The 11,504-nt window shown below is 50.0% G+C and overlaps 1 protein-coding gene across 1 annotated transcript; it reads left to right on the top strand.

Annotated features, from left to right (window-relative positions):
• On the top strand, nucleotides 1-11,180 carry CACNG1 (calcium voltage-gated channel auxiliary subunit gamma 1). The gene is made up of 4 exons (XM_019732832.2): nucleotides 1-417; nucleotides 8,654-8,728; nucleotides 9,829-9,966; nucleotides 10,450-11,180. The coding sequence occupies exons 1-4, from the start codon at nucleotides 183-185 to the stop codon at nucleotides 10,674-10,676; spliced, it is 675 nt and encodes a 224-aa protein (XP_019588391.1). The 5' UTR covers nucleotides 1-182; the 3' UTR covers nucleotides 10,677-11,180.
• Nucleotides 11,181-11,504: the final 324 nt, after the last annotated feature.

Raw genomic sequence — 11,504 nt, 5'->3', positions numbered from 1 at the left:
CTCAGCCCCGTCCAGTGTCCCTCTGCCCCAAGGCCAGCCCACTCTGGCTCGGCCAGGCACACTAAACTTAGCTTCCACCTCCTGCACCATAACTGCTGCCACCACCCCAGCCTGGCTGCCACCTGCCCAAGGAGACGCTGCCGCCGGACTCTGTCCAGAGTACACGCTCCTCTGCGACCACCATGTCCCAGATCAAAGCCCTGAAGATCCGTGCCACCCTCTTCTGCATCCTGGTGGGCATCGTGCTGGCCACGGTGGCCGTAGTGACCGACCATTGGGCTGTGCTCAGCCCCCAGGTGGAGCACCACAACACCACCTGCGAGGCAGCCCACTTCGGCCTCTGGCGGATTTGCACCAAGACTATTGTCATGAGCGACAGCAAGGACAAGAGCTGCGGACCCATCACCCTGCCTGGGGGTAATGTACCCAGTCTCTGGCCCCTGTCCCTGCTTCCTGCCCTTTCCCATCCCCCTGGAAAAGTGGCCCGTGGGAAAGAGGGTAGGTTTTCCGGCCTCAGAACAGCCCTCTGCATCCGGGGAAGAGGACCTGAATTGCATGAGGTTGTGCTGGCCGCCAGAGTCGGGCTGTAAAATGAGGGCATTTGTCTCTCACTATTTCTGTCTTGCTGAGGCGTGGGGCTTTTTACCCAGAGCAGAGGGCTGCTCAGGTGGGACAAGAGGCTCAGGAAAGGAACCGTGGACCTGCCAGACTAGGGGCTTCTGGCCCCAGCAGCAGTCATTTTTCTGGGTGTGCCCAGCTCCACTCTCTCCGTGCAAGGACAGACTGGTGGCCCTATGTCCCCAGGGAAGGGACCTGTGGGGCTGGCTTGTTCCTTCCCCAGCCTCCAGCGTATAGACAGGATCAGCTGCAGAATTTACAGGGCCTGGTGCAAAATGAAAACGTAGGGCTTCTTGTAATTATTTTTAAGAATTTCAAGATGGTGACAGCAGAGCATGAAATCAAGTCTAGGTCCCTTCTGGGTGCAGGGCCTTGAGTGACTGACTGCACAGGTCACACGTTTGTGAAGCAGGTACCTGGCTATAGATGAGCCACCTGCCTTTTAGTCAGAACTGTCGGTCCTTCCCTGCATCCTCTCTTGGCTCAGACCCCTTCAGAGTTGGAACGCATTTTCTTCCTCTGTAATATAAGCGCATTCCTCGATGTCCTGCCATGTGACCAAACGCCACACAGAAGGTGAATTCCTTCTCAAGAATACCTGGGTTAGGTATTCTGTAAATTAGGTCTCTTCTGCAAATGTGGAACCCTCTGCACTCATAGCAAATAGAGCACATGCTGAGGGAAGAACGCTGCTTGGAGAATCAGAGTCCGGGGCTCTAGTCATACATTGACCATGACCCCCGCCCCAAATGACTATGGTGGGGTGGGGTGGGGTGACAGCCCGTCACAGCCTCTGCTTCCTCCTATGTTGCTTGGGTTCAGCAACATGAAATCCCTTCCAGTGCTTACAAATGCCACTCCAAGGTGGCAGTGCATTTGGGTGAGTGTGGTGTCCCACCTAGTTTTCAGAATATTTCCTTCTGTCATTCGACTGGGTGTTCCTTGAAACCTGCCCTTCTAAGAAATCAGTGCCAAGTCTGCACAAATCTTGCACTGTACGTGTGGGACAAAGGAACCCAAACCCTGTTCCTCCTTCTTCCCTCCTTCGTCTTCCTTCACCTCCTGCTGGCTCCAGGGAACTCCTGCCTTGCTTATTCCCACTGGATACTCGGAAGACTTGTAAATACCCAGCTGTCTTGGAAACATCGTGTCCCAGGGCTGAGGGCTTTAAATGGCATGAACATGCACTGGAAGGGTATCACATAGCTCAGATGCCCACGCCCCTCGGCCACTGCTGAGCACACCCGTAAACAGATGCATTATCCAGCCAACTCAACTGGGCAGGGCAGGGCAGGGCAGGGTGAGGCAGATTCTCCAGGGACCATGCATGGAAATGCACTGATATGGTCCTGTCCACCTGTCCTTGGAAGCACCTGCCTTTTAAAGTCTGGTGAGTGTACAGAGCAGATGAGCAGGGAGGTGAGCTAAGTCTATACAAGGAAGAGACAGATTGGTGGGAGGTGACTGAATCTGCCACAGGGGACCAACAGGCATGGCTTGGCCTTGCACCTGAGCTGAGTCTATCTCTATGCCTTCTCACTCTGATCCAGAGTGAATCATACGTCCCCTACTCGTGAGCACTGCCTTACTCCAAACAAGCTTCTGACATGCATCCCTGCCTTCTTCCCTTTCCCTTTTCTCTACAAGTGGACATCTTCTTTCTTCCCCGGCCACCCTCCCTGTGCTCTATGGGTTCACTGTTTCTGGATAGATGAAAAGAGATCACATGTTCTCTGATTTATTATTAACAACAACGATAATAATAACTGCAAACACAAACAGAGCAGTTATCTGGAAAACATTGTTTTCAGTGCTCTATAGATATGAATTACGAGAATATCAGAGAGAAAAAAATGACAAAGTAAGAACCTCCAAAAGTCCTCTCCTCCATTAGAACAATGAGAACACTGGCAAAAATGATCAGCATAAACTTTTTCAGAACTCTGGAAATTAACCAGTCTTGCAGCAATCCAGCAGTGCTTATTCAAGAGAAACGGGTAAACCTCAGTAAGAACAGTGAGCTTTGTGGTGTTTTAACTTGCTCTATTCTTATTTCCACCCCCACCGCCAACTCGGTCATAGCGTTGAAAACCCCCAGCCTGCAATCACAGTGAAAACCAGCAGCCTGGTAGGCAGCCACCAGAGGGGACTGGGTGATGTATTAGTTCCAGGCATTTTAGGAAACCTCTGTGAGCTGAGCGCTAAACTAACTGAGCAGAGATTGTAGTGGCCACACGTGATAAAGAATATAGAATTTACAAAATTAATTCAGAAAAGTCACTAAACAAACAACAGGAACAAATGGAAACAGGAACAAACCCTGGGGAAGGGTGGGAATCTGATTTCTAGAGTTTCTACACTCTGTTGTTTAAATTGTCCAGTTTTAAATTTAAATCTTAAAAAATTATAAAACATTCAAAGAACTGAAAAGGGATGGCCCATACATGGGGGGAACAAGCAGCCAATAGATCCTTAAGAAAGTCCAGATATTGGACTCACTAAACAGAGATTTTAAATCACCTGTTTTAGATACATTCAAAGGACTAAAAGAAACCATGTCTAAAGAACTAAAGTAAAAATAAGAATGATGCCTCATGAAATAGAGACTCTTTAGAAAGACAGAAATTACTTTTAAGTGACCTAATAGAAATTCTGGACTTGAGAAGTACACAATAACTGAAATGAAAATGTTCACTAAAGGGGTTCAATAAAAGACCTGAGCAGGCAGAAGAAAGAATCCATGAACTTGAAGGTAAGTCAATTAAGATGAGCGAGTCTGAGGAACAGACAGAAAACAAAGAGTGAAGAAAAGAGAACAGAGCCTGAGATACCTGCCGGGCAAAATGTACAACATGTGCGTAACGGCAGTCCTTTCCAGGGAAGGAGAGGAGAGAAAGAGGGGAGCAGGAAAGATAGATGAAAAATAATGGCCAAAATTTCCCCAAATTTGATGGAAAACATTAATCTACAAACCCGTGAAGCTTAAGAACTCCCAGTAGAATAAAATGAAACCTAGACACATCATACTCAAACTGTCGAGGCAGAGAATCTTGTAAGAGCAAGAAGTGACTCATCACATACAAGGGATTCTTAGTCAGAGTGATAGCTGCTCCTTCCCAGAAACCATGGAGGCCAGAAGGCAGTGGGATCGCATATATATATTCACTCATCTAATCCTCACCAAATTCCAGATGAGGTCCATACTATTATCATGATCCATCTTACAGAGAAAGAAAAGGAGGCACAGAAAAGTTGAGTAATGTGACCAAGCTCACACAGTTACGATGGCAGAGCAGCCAGGATTCAAACCCCTAAAATTCACCTTCTTAATCACACCATTGTACTACTTTACGGCCACCCAGTGAGGAGGCGCTCATTCTCCATGTGGCTCTCCTTCTACAGGTGGGGAAATTGAGGCTGAGTGGCCTTCCTAAGGCTAACCAATTAACAAGCAGAACCAAGTCTCAGGTCCAGAGCCTCTTTTCTCTCCAGTCCCCTCCCATACCCTTTACTGTACATACAAACACAGCTTCTAAAAGCTGCTGGCCCAGGAAAACACATAAGAGGCCAGCTTTTGACATGACATGGCCCAGTAGCAATAGAGGCGACTTTTCAAGGTCACATTCCACCAGCGAATGCTGGAGGCTCTGAGGACACAAATTGTCTGATTTGGTTTTTCACTGACCCAGAGTCTTAAAAGGACTATCATGTATACGATCAACATCTGAGGTCAATTCCAGTGCCTCCAGAGTGGAAATAGGGCTTCCCCAGCTGTCAGAAGAAGCTGTCTGTCTGAAAGCCCAAATGAATCTCCAGAGGGGTCAACACCTGCCCTTGGGCTGAGTAGAATGTTGCTTCTTTCAGGCTCTGCCTCTTTAGGGCAAGGCGGCAGCCTGTCCCAGTGCCCCATTTCCCTAGTGGCCTATCTTCTCTTCTGGTATTTAGTGCAGGGACTAGGGCCATATGAAAGAACATGATGCTACTGACCCCAAGAATTTCAGGGGCTCCCTTTCCCATCCACACAAGCCCATGCTGGAGACCCAGGCCATAACTAGAGTTCTCTCCCATTGAACAGCAATGCTGGGAAGCTTAGGGTCAAGTCTTGGGGATTTCTCCAACTCATTTATAAAAGTCTTCAATCACAGGGGTGGAGGGAGACAGAGCACAGAGAAACCACTGTTGGGAGCAAGGACTTTTACAAAAATGGTGAAGACAACCCTGGCATTGATGCAAGTAAGGAGTGAGTGAAATGTTTCTTCCAACTCCTAAAGCACTAGTTCCCTTGGTTTTATGCAAATCAACCAGGTATTTTTTAATATATTAAAGTCTGCATCAACCAGCACGTGGTGCATTCTCAGTAATAATCCAGAGGCATCCCCTAATTGTACAAGCTGTATCAACTATCAGAGAAAGAGCTGTATTCATTCAAGTTCAGCTTGGAGTCAAATGTGCCTTCTGTTGTAGTTCTTTGAAAACGGTAGTTAGATGTGGTTCTGCATCACTCCCTTCACCAGGATACTTGGTTAGCCAGAATATTCCGACCCCAGTTAAGCCCAATAGCTGAGTTCACCATATTTTTAAAGGAATAATCCACTTCAAGTTTTTAGACCACTGAGTCTTATGACAGCTCATGGCAGATATTTCTGAAATACAGTCAAATAGAAATACACATGTTAAAATCACCATGAGCCATTTGCAGAGACGAAGGGGGTTGGTCTTAGGGCTGGTGGGGGGAGTTCCTAATTATGGTCCCAGACCATCACCCTGTCATTGGTCTCTCTGCTGACTTAGTCCACAGCATTTGCTTCTTCGGCTCAGTCAAGGGGCTGGAGCCCATCGAGGCAGAGCTGCAAGTCTTGAGCTTCGTGCAAGTGTGATGGAGGACAGGCAGGGGCCGTGGAGGACATTGGAGAGGCATAGGCAAGAAGGCATATGCTCAGGATCCGCATAGGGTCTGCACTGAAGTGTCACTGCCCCTCTCCTCCAAACCGCCTACCTGTGACTAAGTGGCCCACACATGGCCCATTCCAGAGGTCCTTCCTTTTCAAGTTGCCCTTGATGCTCAATTTACCCAGACAGCACCCAAAGGGGCAGAGGCAGGTCTGCCGATCTCAACAGGACCCTGGGCAATTCTTGAATAACAGTGGCAGATGCCTGGCTTGATTAGTCCTGAATGGGCATCTTGTGGGTGCTGGACATATCCAGGCTGAGGTCTGGGGCTGACATGCCCCCACCCCGGCCAGGGCCCTCAAGGACCACAGAGGAGTCCATGGGTTCCAATGGGCAGCCACGGCTCCCTGAGTGGATGTTCCTCCTGGGTTCAGGGCAGAAGCACCAGCCTTCCTCCTGTGCTAAGTCCCAGAGAGGAGACCGGGTTGACCTGTCCGTCCTTAAGCCCTGAGTTCAGCCACATCAGAGAGAAGCTGAGACTTCCAGATGTCCTGAGTGGGAACCCCACCCACTGCATGCTCCCATCCCCCACATGTGAGAGCATTTGAGAGGGGAGGGGAGGGAGGGAAACATCGTACCTGGGCCACTGAGGGGAAAATCACCTCCCAGAACCCTCAGTCTGCCTTCCCAGACAGGCAGCCTCCCCCTGTGGTCTGAGCTAAGACAGTTTTGATGCAAGAACCTGGTGTCAGCAGTAGTTTGTCCAGAATGGAGTCTGGTGTTTATCTGGTAGGGTTGACAACCCAAACACGACCTGTGCAAGAGTACTGTGTTTCCCCTCAAATAGGACTGGGTCTTATATCAATTCTTGCTCCAAAAGACGCATTAGGGCATATTTTCAGGGGATGTTTTAGTTTTTCATGTACAACAATCTACATTTATTCAAATACAGCCATGCCATCTTCTTCTGGTACATAGTCATAATGTACTAAATGCGTCCGTCTGACTGACGATCTTAACTAGGGCTTATTTTTGGGGTAGGTCTTATTTTCGGGGAAACACAATAGCCTCAGCAACCCAGAACCGCCAAATAGCTCTGCCTCGGCCAGGCTCTTGACAGACCTTTATCTCAGGGCCCTCCACTCAAAGGCCTTTCACTTGCGGATTGCAAGTAGTCAGAGAGGCAGCTGACCGTGAAATACACTTGAATTCAGTCAATTCTTTTCAGAGGGTTTTCAATGACAACCAAAATTGGTCCTTAAAGAATGAAACAGAAATGTTCCTTTGTCCAGAGGGAGACACATGGTGACTTATGACATAGCATGAGCCATTTTTGAAGCAGTGACTCAAGAGAATCTATAGCTAATAATCTAACAAATGTAAGAGGGTTGCATTATGCTTTAAAATAGCACCAGAAGCTGTGAGAGAGAAAAGAGAAGCATCAATTCTGACATCACCACTGGTAGTCAGACACCCCAGGTAACTCAGTTCAAAAGGAAAGTGATTTAAATATAGAAACTCAAAGAGAAGGCAATTTACCTCTCTGAGCATTTACTGTTGCTAAGCCAGGCCTAGTCTCCAGGGGTCATTTCCTTCCTCAACCGTGGGGGCGGCAGTAACCCTGACCCTGGGGGAGGAGGGAAGAGTGGGAGGCCTCAGGCGTCAGTGGCAGTAATGATTTAGGACAGAGAGAAGGAAGTCTGCATCCCAAAGAGGGTTATGGCTTTAGCAGCACCTCCCGGGTGTTTTCAAAAGAAACGAGGCATCAATCTCCTTGTAAAAATGGATATATAGCCTGAAGATAAAGAAATGAATGCAAAAACCAGATGCCATCTAACCTAGGAGCACAGATGTTTTCTATTTGAAGGTCATGGATCCACAGGAAAAAGAAATCGGTGAAGGGCCTCCCACAAATAAAAAGCAACCTCATTTAGGGTTTGCTGATTTTTTGAAGAAATAAAATAATATAAAATAACCCATTCATCTACTTGCTAAATCAAAAGTATAGAATATGAACTGTATTCAATAAGCAAAAAGGCTATCCTTTGATTTTTACAGTATCCCTGCGTTATAAGAGAGATGAAAGGAGAAATATGGAAGCGAAATTATGCCTGAAATTATATTTAAAATTGGCATGAATTTCTTTGTTCTGGGACCTTCCTCTAGCCCTCATCAAATCCAGATTTTTGGTCCGCTGTGCACAGATCTTCTATGGCTTTTCTGACACTTATCAGGGGCCAAGCAGTTCTCCAGGGGAGGTCTTGTCTGGGCTGCCACGTTGGCCACAGGTGTCAAGAGTCTGATGAAATAATGCGATGGTCCCATTTGGCCCTCGAATGGATGGTCTACCCTTCACCCAAGTCCATCCAGATGGCCCACTCAGAGAAGCACTTCGTGGGGCATTGTCAGGAGCCTGGTGCCGGGCTTGCCAACTGGGCTGAGCATCAGAATCTCCTGGAAAGCGTTTGAAATACACTGCTTGGTTCCCAGGTCACACTCAGTGAATCAGGGTGGGCCTGAATGCTGATAAGAAACACAGCTCTAGGTTTTGGTGTGATCCAGCCTTTCTCAACCTCAGCACGACTGCTATTGGGGGACTGGAAAATTCCGTGTCCTAGGGAGCTGTGCACAGTGAGATGTTGAGCAGAGTCCTGGCCTTTACCCACTAGATGCCAACATCAGCCCTGCCCAGTTGTGACACCAAATTGTCTCCAGACATTGCCCGATGTTCCCTGGGGGGCAGAATCAGCCCTGGTGGGAACTACTGTTTGGCCCTTTGTCGCCCATGTATACTACTCTCCCTGAAAAATGGCTTGTGCCCTGGGCCTCAGTTTCCCCATCTGCCCCATGGGGTTAGCACCCACAGTGCTATCTGCTCCCTCAACTCATCAGCCTCAGCTCCCTGAAGATTTCCCAGCCTCTTATGCAACCCCCTTAACTTACTGACATTTTGGTGTCAGGGTCGGGGAACCATCTTTGTCTGGGCCCAGAATCAGGGTTTGGGGAGAAGAGGACCAGTCACCAAGTCCCTTCACGTGCCCCTCCCCCGCCCACCTCCCCCAGCGGGATCACACCCACCCTTTCTTGGTCCAGCCTCTGCCTCTGGCTACAGACCCTTTCTCTCAACTGTCTCTCTCCTTTACAGAGAAAAACTGTTCCTACTTCAGGCATTTTAACCCAGGCGAGAGCTCGGAGATCTTTGAAGTTACCACTCAGAAAGGTGAGCCCGTGGTGGGAAGCAGGGAGGGTGGGGAGAAGTGACTGTGGTCACACGCTGCTGAGCCAGAAAATCAGTTGGCAAAAAGCCCTGACTTCCCCGTTCTTGATGAAAAGAGCCTTGTCACCCTCTGCGCTCCAGAGACAGCACTGTTCCATCTCCAGGCGTGCTGAGCTTCCATTCATCAGGGCTGGCGAGACGCTGTAAAGAGCTGGTGCCTGGTAGGCTCCTGAATCGCAGACGGAATGCGTTTTCCAACAGCACCTAAGGGAAGCTGTTGTGACAGGAGCTGGGAAAATGGAACAAGTACTCCACATCCCAGTGACGGTTTTCAGGCTGGAGGCTCAGTCTGTGGGGAACTGTCGGTTTCCCTCCCTCGCTGATAAATCACTCCCTGAGAATCAGGAGAGCAGGGATATGGGGAGATCCATAAGGGTTCGGGGAGCATGAGAGCCCTGGGGCCTTTTGGGAACCATGGAGCTCAGATGCACCCCAGTTGCATGAGTATAGACCCATATGAGCACGTGTGCAGACAGCTGCACACACACACAGGCACACACACTCACACTGAGAGATCCTGACACTCCACTGCTACACTAACATCCTCACTGGTGAATCTTACACCTGCAGCATGCGTGTGTATGTTTGCACACGTGCCCACACACAAACACACCCCCAACACACACACACACAAAATCACTAGCGGTGCTCCAAAACAAGCCACACTTCCTTATGCTGTCTGACCCGGGACAGACCCTCAGCCCGAGTGCCCCTCTGCCTTGTCTCTCAGAGAAAGTTTCCTGCTCCAGAAAGTTCTCCAGCCATAAGCTTCCTGCTTCCTCCCAGGCCTCTGCCACTGGGGAGAAGGAACTTGCAGTTCAGGGCAGCCTGGGAGTTGGAATTAGGACTTGTCAACATCCTGGCCACACCCCTGACTGGCTATGCGACTTTGAGTGAGTGATTTAATCTCTCAGACCCTCAGTCTGCTCACCTGTGCAATGGGAATCGCGGTCCGTGGTATCGTCACTCACCTGGTTGACAGCACAACCAGCCGTGACCCGAGGCCCTGGGATGAGGCTGTGTTTGCCCTCTGTGTGCTGCAGAGTACAGCATCTCGGCCGCGGCCATCGCCATCTTCAGCCTTGCCTTTCTCATCATGGGAACCATCTGCGTCCTCCTGTCCTTCCGGAAGAAGCGGGATTACCTGCTGAGGCCGGCCTCCATGTTCTACGCCTTCGCAGGTAGAAGGGGGGCACCTGCCCATGTGGGGGGGACGATGTCACAGGGAGGGGGATGCTGCTACCCCATCCTCACGCCAACCTCAGGCTGTGGGTCTGGAGAAATTCCCAGGTTCCACCCAGGAGCAAACTTGCTCAGGGTTTTAGCAACTCTCGGTGGGTCAGGAAGGGGCACAGATCTTGGCAGTTGGTCCATTTCTCACCAAGACTTAATCCTCAAGGTCCTGAGAGCAATGCCGTTACTCACAAAATTTGTAATTAATTTTAAAAATACTAACAAAAGAAGGAAAGAAACGCAGTTCACCTGAGGACGAGCAAATTGTGCAGTGGGCAGGCAGAGGGGTCACTTTTGCAGGTTCCCATTTAGACCCGCAGCCTCGAGTCAGTGTCCACCCAAGGCTGGGTCTCCACCTTTCCCTGAGCAGAAGCCCCAGTAGACGCACACTTGGATGCAGCCCTGAGCGTCCGTCCCGGCTCTGCCCGCAGGTCTCTGCATCTTCGTCTCGGTGGAGGTTATGCGGCAGTCGGTGAAGCGCATGATTGACAGCGAGGACACCGTCTGGATCGAGTACTATTACTCCTGGTCCTTTGCCTGCGCATGCGCTGCTTTCGTCCTCCTCTTCCTGGGCGGCCTAGCCCTCCTGATCTTCTCTCTGCCTCGAATGCCCCAGAATCCCTGGGAGTCCTGCATGGACGCCGAGCCCGAGCACTAGTCCTCCTGAGGCCCCAGCGACTCTCAGGGCTTACCCCTCAGGAAGCCGAACCCAGCCCAGAACATTCTAGATAGGAGGCAGGCACCTGACATCGCTTCTGTTCCCACCTGCCCCACAACAGCTGCAGCTGCTTCCCCTCTCTGAGCTCTTCTCTGGGCTTTGACAGGCTCCTCTGCAAATGGAGCAAGTGGACATGATCCAGACCTGCCCATGGTGGGAAGGAGGCAGGGCCAGCTCCGCTGGAGCTCCGAGTTGTCCCCACTGGGCCAGTTGTCTTTGATAAGCTGGCTCCTGTTGTCCTCTCTTACCTTATAGGGATGCCCTGTGCTGGTTACCAGCTCTGGGTGTCCTCCTGTGTAAATAGCCAGCCCTTCTCTCCTCCTGGGTGACAAGTTGCACCCTGTCCCGTGAGCTGAGTGTTCCATCTTTGGCTCCTAGGAGGCCTGAGAAGCATTTTTAACTGGGTATTTTCTGACTGTGATTTGAAATAAAAGCTCTTCGAAAACTTGCCTTTTCCTTGTGCGAGCATAGAAATGACTTGGATTCCTGACCACAGCTCAGGGGCCCCACGACCCTGAAGGAGAAAGGAAAGTGTGAACCCTGGGTATGCTGAGGACTTCTGTGCAGATGACGGGGAGGGGGGCAGAGGGGGCCTATTTACCAGTGAGACGTAGAGGTTCTGAATTCCAACTTGTATCTCTGGGCCCTGAGATTTTCTCTGGGGGAAACCAGAGAATGTCTGACTAGGCAAGGGTGTTAAAAATAGGAGGGGTTATTTCCAGAGGCGGGCACGCTGGCATCTGAGTGCTAACGCAGCACTCAAGCAGC

This window comes from Rhinolophus sinicus, linkage group LG15 (assembly GCF_036562045.2).
Source record: "Rhinolophus sinicus isolate RSC01 linkage group LG15, ASM3656204v1, whole genome shotgun sequence".
Classification (NCBI taxonomy): domain Eukaryota; kingdom Metazoa; phylum Chordata; class Mammalia; order Chiroptera; family Rhinolophidae; genus Rhinolophus; species Rhinolophus sinicus.
This window is presented reverse-complemented; position numbering and strand designations above follow the sequence as displayed.

Bases quoted from the DNA above. Each gene is read 5' to 3' on its own strand.
- CACNG1 (XM_019732832.2), top strand. From the start codon at position 183: ATGTCCCAGATCAAAGCCCTGAAGATCCGTGCCACCCTCTTCTGCATC. The intron at 418-8,653 runs GTAATGTACCCA...TCTCCTTTACAG, and splicing joins ACCCATCACCCTGCCTGGGG to AGAAAAACTGTTCCTACTTC. The intron at 8,729-9,828 runs GTGAGCCCGTGG...TGTGTGCTGCAG, and splicing joins TGAAGTTACCACTCAGAAAG to AGTACAGCATCTCGGCCGCG.